Source organism: Canis lupus, chromosome 3, assembly GCF_003254725.2.
Source record: "Canis lupus dingo isolate Sandy chromosome 3, ASM325472v2, whole genome shotgun sequence".
NCBI lineage: Eukaryota > Metazoa > Chordata > Mammalia > Carnivora > Canidae > Canis > Canis lupus.
The window spans coordinates 87,338,469-87,363,190 of NC_064245.1; the positions used below are offsets into that span (position 1 = coordinate 87,338,469).

Here is a 24,722-nt window from a genome sequence, read left to right on the forward strand (position 1 = left end):
TACCTTTCTCACTGATTATGGGGATTAGAGAAAATGTATATAAAATGCCTCATAAATAACACAAAGAGGGCAGTAGTCCTTTTAATGGCAAAGCTTAATAAGAATAATAGCTAACACTTTTTGAAAGCTTTTATGATATACCAGCTACTGTATAAAGCGGTTTACAAAGATTATTTCATTTAATTTTCCAGCAACTCTCTGAACTAGGAACTATTAGAGTATTCCTTTCTACTTGTGGGGAAACTGAGGCAGAAAAAAATGCATAAGGGATGCTTCCACAGATAGTAAGTGATGTAGCTGGCCCTTAATCCCAAATTAAGCAGACTCCAGATGCTTTGGTGCTCATCTCTGTGTGCTACTTAATTTGCTCCACTAACTCAGCTCCAGTTGAAACACTCGAAATCTTCTCCAGTTCTCCAGGGCTTTTCATAACTCTTCGCAGCATACTGCAACTGAAAATAGCTCAATACATAAGTTTTGGAGATTTACCTTTAGGTTAATACTCAAGAATATCTTCCACAAATGAAACACTTATTATTCCCACCCCCTTTCCTACCCACCTATTTGTCCCTTCCCAACAAATATCTCCAGTTAAGGGAAAACAGAATATTACTAAGAGAGCTCATGCAAACCCATTTCAAAAAATTCATCCTATAATCACCCTAAAAACGTGCAATTTCAAAGCTCCACTGCAGAATAGCATACTGGATTAATTATGCCAGACTGCAGCAATAACCTTGAATTAAAGCTGCAACCTTCTATTTTTAAGAAACACTTGCCTTTCTGGTTGATGAAACCTGTCGTCCCATCAGGTAACAGACGTGACCAGGAAAGAGAGAAGCGGTAATGAGTCAATCCAAGCTGTTTGATACATTTCAAATCTTCCTCCCACAGAGTGTAGCTGCCACAAGCTACATCGCCAGTCTGGTTCTTGAAAACTCTCTCTCCTCCCTGATGGGTGAATGTGTCCCAGACACTAGGGCCTTTTCCATCTGCATCCCAGCCTCCTGAGAAAAAGAAGAAAATGAAACAGTTACACTCTTGACATCAAGAGGCATATGTGGAATGTAAATATTTGTCGCCAAAAGAACATACCTCATTAACTCAATGTACCATATTTATAACTTTAAAATATGCCTTTAAAATAACATGCATGAGCGAGTTATGTGTTTAGCTGTCCTTGATCCCTGAAGCTGACTGGTGGCAAATGAAAAATTATTGCATAGTGCTGCCGCATAGCAGGCTTTCATGGTTCATTTTCTGAAGATTTCCCAGCTGGTAAACAGAGGCAGGCCCCAGCTTATGAATGTCTGAGTTGAAAATATCTCCTCCTGGCCATGACTGACAAGCCTTGCCCTTGGGGTGCCTGTCAGAGTCTCAGGACCTTGTCCCTGGCCCTCTACACTTGAACTCTAGTCTCCTGTTAGCCAACAATGGAGCCTGCAATGGTCCAGTCAATTATTGTGGGGAGGGCACGAGTTTCTGCCATTGTTGACATGATATTAGTGTCCTACCTTCATTCATTCATGCCTCCATTAATTCCACAACTGTTACGTGTCAGGCTCTACGCTGAGCACAGAAGATAGCACAGTGCGCTCTGCTGCGCTTCCTGTCCTTGGAGAACTTAGCTATGGGCAATTGCAAAACAGCCGAAGTACAAGCCTTGCCAGAAAACCAAGGAGGGGCATTTATCCAGATGTGGGCTAGAGTCTCAGATCTCTTAGAAAAATGGCTTTCAGACGGACACCTAAAGGAAAAATTGGGTCATCAAGGTGAATTGCTGGGAGGTGGGAGTGGGAATAAAATAGAAAAAAGAGAAGCTAGGATCCAAATAAGCCCACAGGAAAGAGACTGTTGCACATTAGAAGAACAGAAAGTAGAAATTACATTACATGTGGAATATTTGTACACACAGAAATCTCGTTTAAAACGTAGTTAGAATCCATCTTATGGTATAACGGAGTAATTTGAAAAATCTCATGACTCCCTCATTTCACTTCTAGGTACACATCCTGGAGAAATGCTCATGCATTTTCACAAAGAGATTATATGAGATCATTGAGGCAGAGATGTCTGTAATAACAGACTCCTGGAAACAACCTATGTTCTACCAACAGTAGAACAGATAATTAATTTGAGGTATAATTGTACAGAAGAAACACTAATGAGCAGTTAAAGGAAAAGAACTGGAGCATCAATAACCCTCTGCTACAGTCTGAATGTTTGTATCCCCCCCAAAAGTTATGTTGAAATCCTAATGCCAATGGCCTGGTTTGAGAAGGCGGGGTCTTTGGGAGGTGCTGAAGTCAGGAGGGTGGAGGCCTCAAGAATCAGGTAGCCCCTTATAAAAGAGACCCCACAGAATTCCCCACTCCTTCGTGCCATGTGAACACACAAAAGTCTGTGATGCAGAAGAGAGCCCTCACCGAGCCATGCCAGCACTCTCACCTCAGACTTAGAGCCTCCAGAATTGTGAGAAATAAATATTTGTCATTTATAAGGCATCCAGTTTATGATGTTTTGTTATAGGGCTCCAAATGGACTCAGCCTCAAAACAAAAAAGCTATACAACCAAAAAAATTGAGATTCAAAAGAATGCATAGAGAGATAAATGGGTGGAATTTAGGTTTTTAAGGCAATAAAATTATTCTACATGATACTGTAATGGTAGGTACATTTATCAAAGCCTATAAAGTATGAACTTTATTTAATAATATATTGATATCCATTCATCAGTTGTAATAATTGTCTCGCAGTAAAGCAAGACATTACCAGTAGAGGAAACTGGGGGAATAAGGTATATGGAAACTCTCAGTACTTTCTGTTCAATTTTTCTGCAAGCTTAAAATTACTCTAAAATATAAAATCTACTTATTTTTTAAAGAATATACACAATATGTTCATCATGTTTTGTATATTTTTGAATATGTAAAACAATCCATATGTATTCTGAATATATACATATGAGATAAGCATACAGCATGCCTGGAAATGATCAGTTCAGGCTAGTGGTTACATTTAGGGAGAAAAAGGGCTAATGGAACCAGAGAGGAGTTTGTACCTTTTATATCTTATTCTTTAAACTGGGTTAAGGGCATATGGAGAGATGTTTATTATATTATTCATAACCCTTTTGATATGCCTAAAATATTTCATAATGATTTTTATGTAAGAAAGAAAGCCACAGATAGAGTAAACTAAAACAATTACAGTAAAGTCTTTTAGGTCCTCATTTAGCAACTAGTTACTCATATTTTGTGGACAATTTAAGCAGAATTAGGTATTCGTTTTCAGACCAAAAAAAAAGGTCAGTATAGGCTGTAAATTATGGGAGGGGACCGTGGGGAGACAGGAGAGACTGGTAAAAGGAAGAGCTCTGACAAAAGCAAAAATGGCAGTTGAAATCAAGTTGGATACTAAGTATGTATACAAAGAAATCATACCTATTAAAAATTATCATACTCTGGAGTCATAATTTAGAGGCAAAAGATTATATACATTCCAATGGCTCTCAGTTTATGTCTATATATAGGATTTGGAAGTTTGGGGAAAAAAGAATACTGACATTCAATCTTAGAAAGAAAGAGGCATAAATATTAAAATACAATTTTAGTCAAGTATGGTGCTTATAGTATCAGATAATCGATTAAATATATGAAGAAGCTTAATATCAGAAGGCTTAAGCAATGGTGTTCTAGAAAATATTAACTGGCTATACGTTTAAAAATGTAGGGGCACCAGGCTGGCTCGGTTGGTAGAGCATGCAAGTCATGATCTTGGGGTCATGAGTTAAATCCCCACTTCGGGCATAGAATAGGGGTTACTAAAAAAAAATTTAAAAAAATAAAAATATGTATACATATGTTTATTAGAAATTTTATTGACATAAAAGATGTGTAACACACAATTTCAAAATAATATGCAATACTCTTTACTATAAATTCCATATGGCCAACTCATTCTCAGAACTCTTTTACATTTTTACCAAATCTTTATATTGGTAGCCAACCTATGGTTGCAACCTGACAAATGAGCGTAGTACTCATGTGAATGTTAGTCAATATTTTTGCTTAAAATAACAGGCAATATAAAAGGAAAACAATAATAGTGTACTAGAATTTCACTTGTTCACCAATGACATGAACTACATCTTCACTGAACTAGAAGAATATTTCCTCAAATGTTTGTTCTACTCACAATGTAATCCTATAGACATGACACACTTTTTTTAAAAAGATTTTATTTATTTATTCATGATAGACATAGAGAGAGAGAGAGGCAGAGACACAGGAGGAGGGAGAAGCAGGCTCTATGCAGGGAGCCCAATGTGGGACTCGATCCCGGGACTCCAGGATCATGCCCTGGGCCAAAGGCAGGCGCTGAACCACTGAGCCACCCAGGGATCCCCTACACTTTTAATTTTATTCTGCATTATTAACATTTTCTCTATCACTTTCTTAGGTCTTGACAATCAACAAAATAACAATAAAATACTGACTTGCATCACTTGCCATTTTCTACAATTTCAAGCAACCTATAGGATAGCACTAAAGGCTGAGTGGGGAAAAGATGAACAGTAGCACACCATTACATAGTATACAGATAGAAGAATAACCTCAGTGACCTTGGATTATTTATAAGGAGATAGGGAATAATAAAGTTTAATAAAATTATAAGGAAGTAATTATTTTGAGCATTTATTACCTTTGATTTTAATATAAATGATATACTAAGTTTCTATAATTTAATTTTTAATAATGGATATGTTGAAGAATCAGCTCACAAGGGGCACCTGGGTGGCTCAGTCCGTTAAGTGTCTTACCCTTGATTTTGATTCCATTCACAATCTTAGGGTTGTGAGATCGAGACCCGCATTGGCTCCTTGCTCAGAGCAGAGTTTGCTTGAGATGGTCTTTTACTCTCCCTCAGCTCCTCACCCCACTCACACATGCTCTCTCTAAATAAATAAATAAAAATCTTAAAAAAAAAAAAAAAGAATCAGGTCACAAAATTACTGAAAGCTTAACAATATGTACTGGTGAACCTGTATAAGCTGGCTTCCCCAACCACTGATAGGTGACTTGTGTAAGAGCACACTGTCCGTTAGCAGCGAAGCCAAGATGTGTTTCCAGATCTGTGTGATGTTGAAGTCCAAGTCCTTCCAATGAACTACGTTACTTTTAGAGTGATGAAGGAAGAGTCAACTGATGCCCATACTACTCAGTTTATGAAGCCTATGATGTGCATAACATCATTTATTATACCTTTTGGAAAACATTCCATTAAAAGTGCCTAAAACAAGTTATGACAAGTTTAAAAGGTAAATGTCAGCTAGCAGGAAAACATACTTCTGTAGAACAGCTCATTCTACATGTATACTAGCTCAACAGAACTTATCTAATCAACATTGTTTCCCCAAGAAAGTAAAATTTGAATTAAAATTAGCCATCATAATTGATATTTTGATATAAAATACAGTGACTCGTTAGTACTTTTAGTACTTTAGTGTACTTTAGTGTAAATTTGGTGAATTAGTGCTATCAATAAGTTACTTGTTCATTAGAGATTTTCTCTAGATGCTATTAGGTCCATATTCTAAAAGTATGATTGTCCTTTATTTTTTTTTATTTTTTAAAGATTTTATTTATTTATTCATGAGAGACACACAGAGGCAAAGACATAGACAGAGAGAGAAGCAGGCTCCCTGCGGGAAGCCTGATGTGGGACTTGATTCTAGGACCCCTGAATCACACCCTGAGCAAAAGGCAAATGCTCAACCACTGAGCCACCCAGGTGCCCCATGATCGACCTTTATGAGGAGCTAGACTACTATTCCCACATGGACTACATACCCCTAAGCTATCCTTCAAACAACTACAACTGCTGGATGAGATATAGGAACTACATTTTTAAATGTGTCATTGATCTAGTAGGATGATAGGTAACTCAAAAACAAAGTGAGAGAGGTAATTCAGAGGCACAAATGAGTAGTGATGCAGGGTTTTTTCCTGAGACCATCTGCCAAACCCAGATGATGTGAGCTGCCATTTTAATGGCCTGTGGGACAAAGCAGAAGGGAGATAAAGTCTAAAGCTTACCAAAGATGGGAAGCCTACCTGAACATGCTTATATCAGGCTTGCAATGCAAGGACTCCACACTCTGTGCAAGAATAAACAAGCAACAAACTCTACCTGAGAAAGAGACAACAAAGCAACCAACTTGACACAAAGTTGGGTGGAAGGGGGAAATGACTCCTCAATATTTGCAACAACAATCCAGCCTTCCAACCATTAATTGTGAGAATTAAAAAAAAAAAAAGATATTATCAGACATATGAGATCTCATTGAATACTGAGAAAAAAATTTCTTTTCATTGGATATTATAGGAGGATAAGTTTCACTACAACAATCATGTAAACCATGAAAGATAAAATCTAGGATCCAGGAAAACAGGAATTCAGCAGGAAAAAAAAAAAAATCAAGAAAGGGAATCTCCAGGCAATGGCAAAAGGAGACCTCCAAGGATACAGCTGTGCAGCAAACCTAGGGACTAACCAGCCAATGTAAGTACATCACAGGCTATAGGAAATAGTTCTTCAAGAAGATTAAACTGATAGAGTTTCTAGTATGATATTTTTAATTGTGAAAATTGTCATGGGGGGCACTTGGGTGGCTCAGTTGGTTAAGCAGGCAACTCTTGATTTTGGCTCAGGCCATGAATCTCAGGGTCATGAGATGAAGCCCCACTCATCCTGGGCTCTACACTGTGTGGAGTCTGTGGGAGATTCTCTCTCTCCCCCCATCTTTGCCCTCCCTCCATTATCTCTCTCTCAAATTTTTAAAAATTTATTATGGAATTGTCAACATGCACAAAAGTAGACAGAATAATACAGCAAAGCCCTGTGTACCCTTGGCTCTGCTTTACCAGTTTTCAACATGGTGCAAATCTTGTTTCATCTGTAACTACCCATGCTCCTTCATTCAATCTATAAACATTGCAGTATGTGCTCTGACAATAGTATTTTTTTAATTGTGGTAAAACACACATAAGACTAACCATCTTAACTACTTCCAAGTGTACAGTTCAGTGACATTAAGTACACTCATGCTGTTGTGGGACCATCACCATATCATCTCCAGAACTCTTTTCATCTTGCAAAACTGCAACTCTATACCAAGTTAGCAGTAACTCCCCAATTTTTATGGTATTGGAATTGTCCATGGGGTCAGTGAAAGTGGGAAGGTAGAAGGAAAGAAAGTGGACAAAATGGTAAATCCTCACTTTTCACAGTGAGAAGTCAATGGATTATGCCTACAACAGGACTAAAACCAAGAACTAGTAGCATAAACTTGTTTAAAATATAGTAGTCAGTGCCAAAAGGATTAACTAAAGAGTTAAAGGAGTTTCCTCTAGAGAGAGGAACATGGAAGGGTACCAGAGATTAATGGTCTCTAAAACAGTTTCATTTTGATTCTTTAAATTATTTTATTATATAAGCTTTAATTAGCATGAACATTAATTTAAGAAATAATATTAAATGAAACATTAGAAGAAAGAGGATGATAAATACATTAATAAATATATGGATAACCTAAACAAGGTCTTAACATATAAAAGGATAACAAAATGTATATTTTATGAGGATTAAAAAGAATAACTAAAATACTGGACCAAAACAACATATAGGCACAAAAGTGAGAAATCAGCAAGGAGTCTGCTTCTCTCTCTTCCTCTGCTCCACCTCCACTTGTGCTCTCTCTCTCTCTATCAAATAAATAAAATCTAAAAAAAAAGAAACTTCCAATGTTTAGAAATCTAAAAAGGTAGGTACATCTGAATAACTTAAGATTCAAAGAAGGCATAATGATGGTCATCAGAAAATATTAAAAACTTTGTAACAGAAAGATAAATATGAAAACATTATGGTATGGGGTTTAAGTGGTATTTAGAGAGAAAGCCTCAATTCATGTATGAGAAAAGAACCAAGCCTCAGAGTTAATGTGCTAAGTATCTCATTTAAAAGTGTAAAGCAGAGAGAGAAAGAGGAGGAAGAAAAGAAGGAGGAGAAGGAGCAAATCAGGAGAACGGAGACAAATAAATAGAAAAAATAAGGTAATATCAGAAACAATAAAACAGAAAACAAAGCAGGATAGAGAGGATTAACAGAGGCAAAAAAAGTGGCTTTTAGAAAAGTCTAATTAAATAGAAAAACTCCTGCAAAATAATTTTTTAAATGAGAGAAGATAAAAATAAGTATTAGTAATGCAAAGGGGAATAGAGCTATAGAAACTGCAGAGATTGGGATCCCTGGGTGGCGCAGCGGTTTAGCGCCTGCCTTTGGCCCAGGGCGCGATCCTGGAGACCCGGGATCGAATCCCACGTCAGGCTCCCGGTGCATGGAGCCTGCTTCTCCCTCTGCCTGTGTCTCTGCCTCTCTCTCTCTCTCTCTCTCTGTGTGACTATCATAAATAAATAAAAAAAAAAAAAATTTAAAAGAAACTGCAGAGATTATAGTGATGAAATGGTATATTATTCTTAAAACCTTATTAAAATATGTTTGAAAAATTATTTAGAAATGACACATTTTAGGAAATTAGCCTTAACAAAATTGGTTCAAGGAAAACTCAAAAATCTGAAAGATCTTTTAACAATTTCAAAATTAAATCAGTAGTTAAAATGTTCCACAAAGAAAATGCCATGCCAGTTGGTTATAATACTGAGTTTTAACAAACATTTAAAAGCAAACAAATACACACAAAAAAAGTCCACTGTTGTGTAGATTATTCCAAAAAAAAATTTTTTTAGAATTTCTCAATTTATGTAGCTAAAATATCCTAGTTCCAAAACCAGAAAATAACACTACATGAAAGAAAAAATTAGAAGCTAATCTCACTCATAAACACAGTTGCAAGTGTCTATAGAGACATGGAAAAAAATTTTTTTTAAATCTAAATTGAACTTCAAGAGATAAAAACTACAATGCCTGAGACCAAAAATACACCAGATGGGATTAACAGCAGATGAAACATTGTAGAAGAAACAATTGGTGTACTTGAAGACATAGCAATAGAAACTCTCTAAAATGCAACATGAGGGAAAAAAAAAGACTCAAAATGTAAACAAAGGATCAGTGACCTCTGAGACGACTTCAATTAGCTTAATATACGTATAATCAGAATCTCCAAAGGAGTGAACAAAGGAGGGGACAAACACATTTTCTGAAGAAATGATGACTGAAATTATTTTTTAATTTAATGAAAACAATAAACGTAGAAATCCCAGATCAGTGAGCCTCAAGCACAAGACAAATGAAAAAAACTATGCCAAAGCATAATTAAATTGCTCAAAACCAGTCATAAGAAATATCTTAAAAGCTGCCAGAGGAAAAAGATATATAATGTCTACAGGAACAAAGATAAGAATACTGTGGATTTGTTGTCAAAAACAATGCAAGCAAGAAGACAATGGAGTAACATCTTTGAAAAAAAATGAAAGGGACAAAAATCTGTGTAACTAAAATTTTATACTAGTAAAAATATATTGCAAAAATGAAGGCTAAATACTTGTCCAGACATACAAAAGCTCAAAGAATTCATCACCCGCAAATCCTCAATACATTAAAGAAAGTCATTCAGGTAGACAGCAATGGATACCAGATGGAAGTATGGATCTACACAATGGAAAGAACACCAGAAATGGTCATTACATGGGTAAATACATAAGAATTTGTTTTCATTATTCAAATCTCCATAGATAATTTATTGGCTAAAGAAATACAGTATGTAGCATAAAGTTTATAACATATGTAGGCATAAAATGTATGGCAACAGCACACAAAGGCAAGGAAAGGAGAAATAAAAGTATATTGTAAGAGTCTTTAGCTATGCATGATAAGCATTATAATACCACTTGAAGGGAGACTGTAGCAAGTTAAAAATATATACTATAAAACCTACAGGAAGCACTAAAATAATAAAACAAAGAATTACAATTAGTAAGTCAGCAAAGAATATATAGTAGTCATTAAAAATAAGTTATCTGAGAAAGAAAAAGAGGGAAATGAAAATAAAAGACAGAAAAAATAGAAAATAAATAGCAAGATGCTAGATTTAAACCCAACCATATCAATACCATTAAATGTGAATGAGTCTAAACAACTGAAAGACAGAGATTATCAGATTAAATAAAAACATCAGACTCAACTATATACTGCCTATAAGAAATCCACTTTAAATGTAAAGACAAAAGAAGGTTAAAAGTGTCAGGAAGAAAAAACAGACATATACCATGCTAATTTTAATCCAACAAAACTAGAGTGGCAAAAAAAAAAACAAAAAACAAAAAACAAAACAAAACAAAACAAACAAACAAAAAAAAACCTAGAGTGGCTATATGAATACCCATGTAGATTTCAGAGCAAGAATATTACTGGGGATATGAAAAGTCATTTCATAAAATTAAAGGGGTCAATTTATCAAGAAGACTTAACAATCCTAAATGTTTATGCACCTAATGATAGAGATCCAAAATACAAGAAGCAAAACCTAATAGAACTGCAAAACCTAGAAAAATCCACTTTTATTAGAGTATTTCAATTAAAAAGACCAACAAGACTATAGAAAAATGGACGAAAGATGTAAACAGTTCCTTCACAGAAGGAGAAACACATGGCTAGTAAACATTCAAAAAAATGTAAGAGATCATTAAAAATCTGGAAAATGCAAATGAAAACCACAATGAGATACCATTCTACACCCACACAGTTGGTACAAATTTAAAAATTGGGCGATATCCAGCATTAGAGAGATTGTCGCATGGCAGCAATGTTTATCCACTGCTAGTAAGAGAGCAATACGGAAATATTTTGTAAAGTTGAAGAAGCGCATAAACCAAAACCCAATAATTCACATAGCACCATATATCCTGTTTCTACAAATGCAAACCAGGAGGCATATATATCCATGACTACAACAAACAACAACAAAAACCCCATAGGAAACAGGCCAAATTTCCTTTGGCAGAACAATTAATCAATAAATGAATAAATAACCTAGAGAAGAGTCATATAGTGAAGACTATACAGGAGTAAGAATAAATGAACTACGTCTATTCAGATCAACATGCATACTCTCCCAAATATAATATTGAGACGCAGAAAGCAAATTGCAGGAAAAAAAATACATGATATATTTCCATTTATAAAATATCCAAAACATGTAAAACTCACAACCCAGTTGCTGTCAGACAAATAAATTCTTAGGCTGCACCAGAGAAGAGCTGAATTAAGATCATTTGAAAACACTATGGGGGAATCAAGAAGAAAGCATTGAGTTACTTTTGTCATTGGGAGTTAGATAGACTTGCCCAAGAGAAACATTTTAAGGCAGGCGTCGAAAAATGAGTAAGAGTTGTCACAGTGGACCTGATAAGGGGAAAAGCAAATGCATATTCAGTGGCAATGCTCAGGCTGACTTGCAGGAAGAAGGTACTAGGGACCCAAGGACCCCGCTGGCAGGTGATTGCAATATTTTTGGTAGGAAACGATAGGTTTCTAGATTTTATTTTTTAATAATTTGAAAGAAAATAAAATAGTCTCTGAAGTCCTTACCATGTTAGGACCTGGGGAGGGATTCCCACAAAAATGTAAAATACAGGGACGCCTGGGTGGTTCAGCAGTTTGGCACCTGCCTTCAGCCCAGGTCGTGGTCCCCAAGTTCCGGGGATCGAGTCCCACATCGAGCTCCCTGCATGGAGCCTGCTTCTCCCTGGCCTGTGTCTCTGCCTCTCTTTCTGTCTGTCAAGAATAAATAAATAAAATCTTTTAAAAAATGTAAAATATCGATATTACGTACCAGCCTAAAATCAAAGATTCCAAGACTGAAAAGTATTATGGAAATAGCACAAGCTCTCGATCCAGGAACAGGTAAGTTCAAATCCCGTCTCTGCCCCTCACTTCACTTCTCTGTACATATGAAGTGGGAGGATGAGACCTGCTCTGTGGGGTTCTAGTAAAAATCGACTGAGCCAAAGCAAAGGTGCGAGCAAGGTACATGGTAGAAGGTGTGCGCTCAACAAGTGTCCTTTTCTTCTCTTCTAGACTCAACACAACAAACACTAACAACAATCACACAAAAAGTGACCATTTGCTCTTTTCCCTTCCCTCTGTGGCCTGCTCTTGATACGGTAGAGCATACATAGGAATGACTCTAACCAAAGATGTTTGCAAACTTGCCTGTGATGAAGATCTGGTGTCCAGGCTTGCATGACTTGGTCTGTGGGGCCCTCAGCTGCTGGAATTGGGAGTCATCAATACACGTGGAGCCGTGTCACTGTCATTTTTGCTGTGACAATGCCGTTGGAGAGGACATAGATCTATGTAGACCTCAGTCCTCTGCATAAAGGAAATCACGTCAAATAAGAAGTAAATAAGTATGTGAGCGTGTGTGTATGTGTGTGTGTACTCTTCCTTCAACAACCCCCCAAAAAAGCACTACCACAACACCTCTTTTTGGAAATATTCCCCGACTCCCCATCAGAAGCGCGCCCTTCTGGATGCACACTCAGTACAATTAACATATAGTGTTGAGTCATCTTTAAAAATATCTTTGCCTCCTTCACACTTGGAGCTCCGTCCAGGCAGGGACCAGGTTTCACTCTTGTCTGTGTCTCTCCAGTACCACGAAGACTGTTTGGAAATAAGATTTTTCGGCTCTCTCAGAGGAGAGCGTTCCTAGGAAACCTTTCATTACCTGAAATGGCATAAAGCGAAGGGTACCCCCTGCTTTCCTAAGGTTTGCACTATGCCACTTGGCTTTTATGAATAAAGCCATTAGCATACTACTGCAGATAAGCGGCATAACATGAACTTTAGGGAAGTGGGGGGTTGCCTGTAGTATGTGCTGAGTAAAATAGTTTCTGTGAGGTGTGTTTAGTATAAATATAAATATTGATGTTTGCTATCTCGTCGCTTCACAGAAATATGCAGAAGTTATTTTAATGCTTGTAAATGATTTAAGAAATTAAATGTGGCTAGAAATTCAAGCAATTGCCATTTATAAGTTACGACCTGGCGTACTTTCAGACAAAAATGTTTATTTTTGCAATTAACATTCAAATGTATTAGACATAACTATTCTACGTGGAACTTTGAGGTTATGGTAAGCCAAGATTCCCTGATCTACTAACAGCTTCTGTGTCCAAAGCTAATTCAGAGAGGACAGAGCCTCCAAAATAACAGGGAAAGCCACTATACTGTTGGAAACGCATTTCAATATCGTGTCACAGGAGGATAGAAGGTTCCAGAAAAGATATCTCCGAGAATAAAAAAAAAAAAAAGAAAGAGAGAAACTGACAAAGCATCCTATGTGTTTAAACATATCAAGAAACAATTTACATTTCTGCCGACAGCACGGGGATGAATTAGTGAAAGGATCCTAGAATGGAAGCCACCACCAAGAGACAATTATTAACTCCCAAGCAAAACAAAAACTGTACAAGAAAAACTCAATCATAGGACATTAGATGGCTCAATCGTGCACAATTCTTACATAAAACAGTGATTGTAAAAACAGCAAAGATTTTAAACAAAATTTGTTAAATAACCAAGTGGAAAAAATGGTGACGAAAGAGTTTGCTTCATGAGTATGGTGCTAGAGCAGGCTAAAAAAAAAAAAAAAAAAAAAAAAAATCTCATCTTACAAAATGGGAAATCAATATGCTGTATTTTCAACTAGGTACCAAATAATGACCATATATGCATGCTGCTTAGAAATATAGAAGTAGATACTAGAAAAAGATGGTGAAAAGACCACATATGTTGGTTTAAGGGAACTATAATAAGTTGAGAGAAGTGACATAAAAGGTCTTTCTCTGTTGTTGGGTGTTATAATCCTTGCAGTACTATTTGAGTTTTTAAACCATGTACATGTTACTAAGATAAAATTAAAAATTAAGTCAGAAAAATAAAGATGACCACAAGAGAAAGGAAATTACAGACCAAAGTCGACACTGTTTCGAGGTTAGGAGTGGTATGTGAGAAGGTGCAAGTGCTTTCCATCATCCCAGAAACGAGGCTGCTCTGATATTTAGTGGCAGGGCCAACAATGAGGACCTGCCACGCGCAGGGCAGCCACACACAAAACCAAGAAATGAACACCACGCTCAGTGGGAAAAAGAGTAAAGAAAAATAAAATGGCAGTGGGGGGGGGGGTTGGAAAAGAGGAGGGGGAAAGCAAAAGGAAATTATCAGGTTAGAAAATATAAAACAATAATATGGCAAAAAAAATAAAAGCTGAAATCTTGGTAATCAGAAACCCACTAAATAGTCCTGTTTGAATACAGTAAAGGTGAAGAGGAAAATATATCTGCCATGTAAATCCTGGTAAAAATAACATGGACTCAGCAATATTGATATTATATAAAGATGAAGGTTATCTGGTTGGTTCCTCGGAAAATCATGCAACTCTTGATCTCAGGGTCTTGGGTTTGAGCCCCGCATGGGGTGTAGAGATGAGTTAAGTAAATGAAACTTTAGGAAATAATATATAAAATGAATATAAGGAAAAAGCATTACATGGGACAGGGCAATATTCTCACATTAATAAAAGTGACAGCCCACCAAAACCCTATAGCAATTATGAACTTCTGTGCATCTGACAATAGAGTCTTGAAATATAATATTAGAGATATTAGAGATAAATGCAGGGGTATACTGAAAACTCCATTAACGCAGGAGAGACTCTCTTGGAAAATGGCAGAGAAAGAGAGAATTTGATGAACATAGTTTATAAGCTTATGCTCCTATGGACGGATGTCCCTGTATGACTTTCTACATATAGGTACACATGGAGGTATGATACACACAGGCACACGAGAGACAGAGATTGTTACTCAACTACAGAAAATTATTTTCAACCACCTTGAAGTATTCACAGATATTAGAACTCACGCAGGCCCATTTCATGATTGGATTGTTTGTTTCTTTGCTGTTGAGTTTAATAAGTTCTTTATAGAACAAACATTATATGGTCTCATTCGTTTGGGGAATATAAAAAAATAGTGAAAGGGAATAAAGGGGAAAGGAGAAAACATGAGTGGGAAATGTCAGAAAGGGAGACAGAATATGAGAGACTCCTGACTCTGGGAAACGAGCAAGGGGTGGTGGAAGGGAGGTGGGCAGGGGGGTGGGGGTGACTGGGTGACGGGCACTTGATGGGATGAGGGGGGCACTTGATGGGATGAGCACTGGGTAGTTATTCTTTATGTTGGCAAATTGAACACCAATAAAAAATAAATTTATTAAAAAGAAAGAACTCACGCAGGCTACATTCTCTGACAATTGAACGCAAAAAAAGAAGAAAAGAATGGAAGAGAAAATAAAGGGAGAGGGGAGAGGAAGATTAAGAAGAAAAGAATGTCCATCTACCCACTTGGATTTTTTTAAATTTTTTTTTTGAAATTCTAAGTAAATCTAATAAACAGAAGATGAAAGCAGAATGATTTTTAAGGGGGAAAAAATGTGTTATTAAAACTATGTTAAGAAAAGGCAGAAACCTGAAAACGAACCTCTTTGATGCAGCTAAATGCTTTACAAGCGACTTCCCCTGGACAGATGGAGGGAGGTGAAGCGCTGGAGAGAGCAAGGGGTGAGCAGGAGCACACAGCTTCGGGGGCATCCGGGGTACTCGGAGGCATGTGCAGCAGAAGAAGTCTCCGTCCTATATACCTGCCAGAGTCAGGTGTCCTGAAACCACCTTAAGAATGTTCTTTTTTATTATCTCGCCTCAAACGGGGTCAACCAGGCTCGGCCAGGTCAGAGGCCTCAGTAAATACGCAGAAATAAGAGAAGCAAGGAAAGAAAGACGATTGGCCAACCGTCTCCTCCAACAGCACTGAGACATCCAGAGACAACAGCACTGAGCCCTCAATCATATTTGGGGTTTAGCTATTTCTTGGTCTCATTATTCTAAACACCCAAGTGGGACTGTGCTCTGTGACGGGGAGTGGCCGTGGGTATGAGCCGGGGTCCCGGCAGGAAACAGATTGCACTCAAACTGGGAAGTTGAGGCGGGCTTCATAAAGGGCTCTTTGCAGTGGGGTGAGCCGGGTTTGGAGAGACCCAATGAGGGATGCTGCGGCACCCCTGGGCTTGCAACAGCAGGAAGGCATCAGCACCCCCGGAGGGGCAGGTACAGGATCAGTTCCCGGGGCCTGTCAAGAGAAGCCACCTGCCAAGGGTGGCCTGGCCGACGAGGCCTGTGGCTCAGGGCCACCCAGCAGGGCAGGCACCAGGAGACTGAATAGCCCGGCTTCTCTCTCCTCCCACCGGACCCTCCCATCTCCTGCCAACACCTGCCCTTGATCAAATCCAAAGCGAGTCAAAGGACAACGGCAGCAATGCGGGGTGACTCCCCGGGGCCCAGAGGCGAGGCGGTGGAGGGTAGCTCTGCACAGGCAAAGGAAAATACCCCGCACACAAGGGGCCCTGAGCCCCCGGAGCCCACTGTGCTGCCTTCCAAGAGCGAGAGAAGAGCCACCCCCACCACCTGTGAAGGCACAGCGGCGGGAAGGAAAACAGGCAACCTTTCAGAGCGTGGCCTGAGTGTCCTATTTGTGGGCGGCACCGTGAAATGAATAGCGAGAATGTGGATATAGCTTCTCCACTCATTTAGGAATCCAGGGATGTGATAAATTTTCCCAGAAATAAATAGCGAAAGGAAGTAGTTCAGTCCCGGTTGGGGGCCTCGACCCTTGGGCTTCAACTCTGCACCTGTCGTGTCGTCGTTTTCTGACGATCCTAAGGCGTTTCGCCACACAGGCTTCCCAGACTCCCTTTTTCATGGACTTTCGTCCTGTTTAACATGTGCGGCTTTTTGTCTTAACTGCTTCTGCCTCTGCTATTCTGCTATGATTATTCTCATATCTTTCAATTAGGTCTCTTTGCATTCAGCCATCCGTGCGTCGAAACACACTATCTAGTGAAAGCCACTTTTCTCTGTCTTTGGAGAAAAATCTCTACTCTTCTCTTCATCCATCAGAGCATCGCACTAATCTAAACTGGCTTCAGCTTCTGATTGCCACTATGCTAATCTGAGCCCCATTTGGAAGGATGGAAGAGTATACTGAAAAAAAAGCATCATGATAATAAGAATATCTATCATTTATTTGGCCTTGCGATGGGACAGGCACTTTGCCGAGCCCTCTACATGTGTAGAGAAGGAAAAAAGTTTTCCTGGACTCTCGTAGGGTCCCCGGCTGGGGCTAAAAATTAAACTGACCAAGACAGATAAATATTGCCAAAAGCATGCAGATTTATTTCAGCCTTATATGCCCTGGGGGCCTTCGTGAGGAAATGAAAGACCTGAAGAAATGGTTAAGCCTGAGTGTTTTTATGCCAGTTTGGTGAAGAGTGGACTAGTTGTGGAGGAATATGATAGGCCGCATAAGGTAAGGGGAAGATATTGGGGGACACTTGGCAAGGCCTGTTTTTCTCCGATTCTGCTCGGTGTCCTTCTGTCTTCAGAGATAAGGATGCTCCTTTAGTCCAGGTATAGTGAAGGCACCTCTCACATGGGTGCTTTAGGACCTCTTTCCGGGGGCGGGGGAAGGAGGAGGTCAGGGTGACCTTCCCACTTGGGCTGTTTTCTCCAACTCCTTCAGATTCCAAAGTATTGGACCATGTCTTGAACCTCATGCCATACTCTACACCACCGATATCACCCTCCCCTCTTAAACTGGAGGAGCCTGCGGTTTCCTTGAGTTTGAGGATTTGGAGGAGAGCATAGGTAACAGATAAAAGTGAGACTGTAAGCCCAGCATCACTGAACAGACTGCGCTCTTGTTCACATTTCCTATAAGCATATCAATTTATGTCTACGCCTCGCTACCTCTGTGACCTCAGGCAATTCACCCAAACTCTCTGTGTCTCCGCTGCCTCGTCTGCAGAAGTCATAATACCCCCTGGGTCTTCCTACTAGATGGTGTTGTTGAGAAAACTTATAGGATGTATTAGGGGAGTTGATGCACTTGGGAATGATGCTCTGGGAGGCAGCGTATACTTGTTGTTAATAAATGGTTTTTGAACCCAGTGCTCCAGCCTACACTGTCTCTCCTCAGAAGAGACCTCGGAGTATCCAGTCTTCTTAGGGGCCCACCTTGTCTTGCTGGGCTCCTCCAGATTCCCTACTCTGGACTGGCTGACTGCCTGGCTGCATTGGCTTTTTGGGGCCAGGGACGCCCCCCAAGCCTGCTGGCTGTGCAGTGCATCCTGTCCGCACGGTTCCTCTGATGCCTGGACTCAGTCGTCGCTCTGGACTCTCAGCACCTTGAGAAGGGCATTCTGTTCCAGAACTTTGGGGCAGGAAGAAGTGGCTCCTGAACAACATGCACTGTAAAAGCTGTCTCCCAGGGGCAGGTATTTTTCCCAGTGGCCTTTTTTTTCTGTTTCCCTTTAAAAATAATAATAAAGTTATTTTATTACATAACTGTGGGACAAGGGATCAGACATCCGCGCTTAAAATGCAAAAGGTGCCCTACATTCAAACCTCTCCTGCCTAGAAGAAATACCCTTTGCAACACTTAAATCCTTTAACTCTTTCCTCCCTCTGCTACGTGAAAATCATAAAGAGCGCCATGCTATTATGCTATTAATCTATAACTCCCTAGTGACATCATGGCAGACATAAAAATACCCCTAAAAACCTCAACCCCTATGGGTTGGTCTGGCCTGCTTCCAGTAGCAGATCCACTCAGAAATTTTATGAACACCAATTTGCTTTTCATTATTTTCCTATCAATCACCAATCAGATTTTCATTGTCCAACAGAACTAAACAGAAAAGGAGGGGGTGCTTCCTAAATCTACTCTATGAATTGCACCAGGTAAATTGATTCCGATTGCCAGTTAAATACAAATGTCTTATTTTAAATAATTCCATTTTAATGTATGTTTTCTAGAACACCTCTATAAATCTGGTATTCGTGAAAATGGGCTAATGGCATCTTTTCCTTGACTAATGAAAATCACTGGCTTCAGAGTCAGCTGAGGCTTTTATCATACCAACAAATATTTATGGGTCACATAATGCTACAGATACTGAGGCATGACTCTGGGTTTCAATCCTGGTTCCCATTTCCCAGACAAGTGAGAAGGGCTAGGGGTGAGCAGACTTGGAGAGGCTAAGCTAAAGAGTGGTGGGTCGTGTCCAGATATTAGTACCCTAAACATTCCTGAGCCCACCAACTAATAGGGTCAGAATTCCTGACAACTTGCCTCGGCAGGAATTTGGGTTGTGGGTTTCTTTTTTAGATTAAAAGATTTTTTTTTTTTAGAGTTTAAAATTAATTTCTATAATTAAAAAAAAAATTCAGAACTCCCACACACTAATTCACTCTGGATAGCTTTACTTCTTAGAGTCTGTGTCCTCATCTGTAAAGAGGGGATAATTATATGGGAAGTCTGTAAAATGTCTGGCATGGTGGTAAATAGTGGTTGTTTAAAAAGGCAGCTATTGGGGCACCTGGGGGGCTCAGTTGGTTAAGCATCCAACTCTTGGTTTCCACTCAGGTCATGATCTCAGGGTCATGAGATCAAGCCCCAAACCCACACATCATCCCCCTCCCTGTCTGACTCTTCACTCAGCATGGAGCCTGCTTGGGATTCTCTCCCTCTGCTCCTCCGCACATCCCCCCCCCCCACCCCACACACACACACCCGTCACCTTTTGCACACACTCTCTCTCTCTTTAAAATAATAAATAAAATATTTTAAAAGGCAGCTATTATTGTGATTTTTATTATTCCTATTGTTCCTGTGATACCAAGCTTTTTTTACATGTGGTTTTCATGGTTTCAAACATCTCATTAGACTTGCTAAGGTATATTTAGACCCATTCAATATACCCAAATACATCTGATGACAGGATATGTCATAAAGCAGCTCTGCTACAGTTTTTCTCTTTTAGACAGATGCTCTTCAGGACCAATGTATCACAGAAATTAAAAGCCCAACTGGAGGTATTACTGAGTCATAGTCCATTGCCTGAGGAGAGCAGAGTCATCCATCCCCTCCCAGACAGGGCTGCACTTGGTATCGCCGGGTCTCACGCAATCTGTATGGGATCTAGGTTTTGTTATACACTTGAAATGGTTAATTGGAAGAGGAAGGGCATCTGAAATGTCACAGCAAGCTCCTCCTGGCCCACTGTCACGTTTCATGAATCTTCGTGCTGAACCCATCCGGATTAAGCAGTGACCCGCTCCAAACACAATGCTTCTGTGCTGCTTCTCTCTTATCACCTATTTATGTCCCAATACATCTGCATCGTGTGGCTTGGTAAGATCCATTAAGTCCTTGGGCTGTGGCTACTGTTTTTATTATGATTTTTTTGAGGCTCAGATTTCTCACATAAAGTGGAAGAAAACTACTATACGGACCGTGAGTAAAACACTCTTTAAAAGAAAAGGGGAACAAAGAAGTATGTATAAGATGTGCAATTTCCGTCTGAGAATTCTCAGAGCGACCCTGTGGGTGAGAGACAATCATTTCTTGTAGGTTTTAGGTAAAGATATAATTTACCTTTATTTGCAGGTACAAAACTCTAAGAAAACATGACTTGCCAGCGATGCCTCTGGCTTTAAAAATATTTATGAGATCAACATAGTTACCTGGAGGCAGACACTTCCTTTCAATGTCATAGGTCAGGCACATTGGCTAACACCCCAGATAATATTGATGTACCTTCAAAATGTAGAATAATGTTTATTCCATTTATTTATTCATTCATATATAGAGCACCCACCCTGAAGTATCTGGGACACTGAACAAGGTTTACATAAATCTGACTGTTTTTTCCTCTGGGCCATTTGGCTCAGTCTGGTAGACCATAAATATTCAATAATACTTTACAATGACAAAGCATCTTTTATGCAAACATCTCTAAGCACATTATTCACCAATATTACAATCTCCTTTTTAACCTACTGGTAAAGTCACAGAAACTAATTGACTTTCTTCAAGGTCCCACCACAAATTGTTTATTTTGTAGATTAGAGTCCAGGTGTCCTGATCCTAGCTATAACTAAAGGGAGAGGGGGGAAAAAATTAAAAAAGAAAAAATAAACACATTTTTTAGGTGCTTAAGCTGATGACCTACACTAAATATTTCTAAATTGAATCTATTAGGCAAAACGTCCTCCTTAAAGATGTTAAATGTTGTGATGCATCCCATTGAATTTTATAACTTTTGTTCTAATTTGCCCAAGGCCAGTTCCCATTTTCAGAGCCCCTAGAATGACCTATTTTAATTGAATCCTGTTACGAACACTTAAAAACTCTCAGTCTTTAATCAAATCAGGTCTCTAAATAGAAACTGAAGTTGGAGCTCCACAGCAGAACTTTTCACGGCAAGGCCCCAGACAAAATACCGCAGCAGCGAAGGGAAGAGGCCGGGAGCCACCGGGAGGCTGGGGCAGGTCTCTAACCCTGCTCGGTTACCCAAGCTCTGAAGTCCTTATTTCACACCTTCTTGAGTTAGAAGCAGGCAGGCGTGTCACCTGCCACTGGTGAACCGTGGGGTGGAGGCACCTGCCTGCATCCCCCGCACGGAGCCCCCGGGGCGCGCGCTGGTCCGGGAGGAGCGACCCGGGCGCAGGTGCTTCGGCTGGTTTGGGGACCATCTCCGGGGGACCTCGGGGTCCCTGACCTGCCCGACTCCCAGGTGCACCCTCGGGATGGAGGGCGGGGCGGGTGCAGGTGCTCCGGCGGCTTCGGGGACTATCCTGGGGGACCTCGGGGTCCCTGACGTGCCGACACCCAAGTGCGCCCTTAGGGTGGGGGAGACTCGGGCGCAGGTGCTCCGGCCGCTTCGGGGACTATCCCGGGGACCTCAGGATCCCTGACCTGCTGACCCCCAGGTGCATCCTCGGGGGTCGGGGGGAGGCAGGGCGCAGGTGCTCCGGCCGCTTTGGGGACTATCCCACTATCCCGGGGACCTCAGGGTACGTGCCCGACCCCCAGGTGCGCCCTCGGTGGGGGCGGGGCGGGCGCGGGTGCTCCGGGGGCTTCAGGGACTATCCCGGGGGGACCTCAGGGTCACTGACGTGCCGACCCGCAGGTGCGCCCTCGGTCTCGGGCACTATCCCGGGGGACCTCAGGGTCTACGTGCCCGACCCCCAGGTGCTCCCTCGGGGGGGGAGGGCGGAGCTGTGCTCCGGGTGATCGCCGAGCTCGGTGCACGGGCTGCACCCTCCCAAGCCCCGTAGCCCCTGGGGCCGGGATGCCCCTCTGGGGTTCCGCTGGGGCAGGTTCGCCAAGGGCTCCGTGTGCAGGCGATGCCCAAGCTGCAGGGCTTCGGGTTCTGGAGCCGCACCTTGGGGTGGCGGCGGGGGTGCTCGCCACTGGGTGCAGCCCATGGGGTGTTCCCCCCCCCCCCCGAGCTGGCGCGGAGGCTGCAGGGGCCCAGCTCTGCTCCACCGCCTGCTGCAAGCCCAGGGCTTCGTCCGCGATGCCCACCGTGCGGGGGGAACCTCACGGGGAGGGGTCAGGACTGCGGTGACGCCCGCGACCCCAGGGCGGGCTGCCCAGGATGACGGGCGGCCCAGGTCAGTAGGGTGCCTTCCTGCGGGGGCGGGGGCACCTGCTACGGAGGACGGAGGACGATGCTGCGGGCCCGTCTGGGTCATTCCAGAGTCTGGCCAGACCGTGCAGCACGCCCGGACGCCGGGGGCTGGCTGCCCGCTGACGGTGCACGGGTGCACCAAGGTGCAGAGGGGCCCTTCCCCGGCTCGGCATCCCGGGAGCACGTCAGGTGCCGTGTTTGGAACATTCCCCGTCGGTACAGGTCAGGAGGGCCGAGGGCAACCTGCACAGCCTCACCCTGTCTGAGGGCCGCAGCCCTGCCCCGGGAGCTGGCCAAGGAGCGCCTGGCCGTGCGGGGCAGCACCCTGCCCCTTGTCCCATGTCCAGGCCCACCTCTTCCAGCTGCAGGTGAATTAGCAGCTTCCAGAAGAGCCGCCAGAGTGAAGCCCCTGGAGGATATTGTGGCCACGAACCAGGAGCTAGAGCTGCGGTGTCAGGAGGACATATCCAAGCAGAAGGAGGGAGAGAAGCCAGGGCCCAGGGGAGGGAGCAAGGAGAAGGGGGGGCGGGTGCCTGCAGCAAGCCGGCCCTGGAGGAGGAGGGTGACACAGACGTTCTAGCCAAGAAAAAGCAGCAGCAGCTGAGGCACTCCCACAAGATCCCTGGCTGAAGCCCAAATGCACAAAGTGTGATCAGTGTGGAAACCGAAAGAGTGACACATGTGTGTCCAACCCAAGTCGGGGCCGCTGCGAGAAGCGAGCTTTCAGAGATGCTGCAAACTGCCCAGGTCACGGATTGCTTTTTAAAACCAAATTGGAGCTGCCTCTGGCCTGAAAGGGGGCCCAGTCCCAGCTGCAGAGCCTCAGCCTGCAAGATCTGGGGAGCCGGGGCAGCTTTCCCGAGGTCACGGCCAATGCTCTGACCTGAAGGGCAGCTGGAGCCCCACACCCCACCCAACTAGGCCTTAGGACTGCTGCTGAGACCTCGACACATCCCACTTAAAGAAAGGCCTTTACTCAGGGATCCTCCTGCTACTCAACATAGAAGGATGGGCTGGTCTTCCCCTCGCCTCCACTGGGAGCTCAGAAATGCTGCACCAGGGAGCAGGCTCCCAGGCTGGACCTGCCCCCTCCTTGCAATATGTGTGTTCAGAAGTGAGCAATAAATGCTTTCAAAGATGAAAAAAATACCAGAAAAAAAAAAAAAGATTTTTTAAATGACTCACAACTACGACGGTCATTGCCAACACATTTGCAAACCCCCAACCTCGGGGAGCATAGATGACTGCAGGGCCCCAGCTCTGAGCCCTGAAATCCACCACAGGTGCTGGAGTACACGCTGCGGCCACACTTCCCCGACTGACCCCAGGCAATGCTGAATGTGGTGACCCTACTGTGACAAGTCTGTACCTGGAAGACGTGGGACTTCCCAACAGTCAACTTTTGACTTCCCTGAAGACTTGGCTGAGCTTTCCCTTGAGCTGACCTGCAGTCTAAATGCTTCACTCAAGCTTCCTTCTTCCTTCCCTCTCTCCTTCACTCATCAGACCTGCATCCCAGCCTCTCTTGCTCTCACTTGTTTCTGTCATGAAGAATAAACTTCTTGCGCACTCAACGCCATCCTGGCTACTGCTTCCTGGACGACCCAGTCTAACATGCCATCTGATGGCCATGATGGTGGTGTCAGTGATGATGGTGGTGTTGATGGTAGTTGACATAATGATAAGGATTAACATCTTTTGCATTCTTTTAAAAATGCCAGGCCTTTGAGGGGTCTGGGTAGCTCAGTCGGTTAAGTACTATACTCTTGGTTTCAGATCAGATCATGATCTCAGGGTTGTGAAATCAAGCCTCCATCAGACTCTACACTCAACCCAGAGTCTGCTTGGGTTTCTCTCTCCCTCGCGCTCTGCCCCTTTCCCCTCAAAAATAAATAAATCTTGAAAAAAAAAAAAGCCAGACCATGTGCTAAGGAGTGGCCTAAATTATTTCATGCACTATTCCCAATAACCTCCAAAAGATAGATATTACCCACTTAAGGGAAGTAAATCTTTAAAAAAAAAAAAGATTTTATATATTTATTCATGAGAGACACACAGAGAGAGGCAGAGACACGGGCAGAGGGAGAAGCAGGCTCCATGCAGGG

General features: G+C 41.9%; 1 protein-coding gene and 1 pseudogene across 1 annotated transcript in view; one reads left to right on the forward strand and one right to left on the reverse strand.

The window, feature by feature from the left end:
- LOC112653664 (cytosolic beta-glucosidase) overlaps positions 1-24,722 on the reverse strand; it is a 111,215-nt gene that overhangs the window by 71,975 nt on the left and 14,518 nt on the right. The window contains exon 2 of the mRNA XM_035714671.2: positions 780-1,007. Coding sequence (XP_035570564.1) covers positions 780-1,007 — 228 coding nt within the window. The remainder of the gene's footprint in view (positions 1-779; positions 1,008-24,722) is intronic.
- Positions 22,410-24,420, forward strand: LOC112654164 (tRNA-dihydrouridine(16/17) synthase [NAD(P)(+)]-like; annotated as a pseudogene).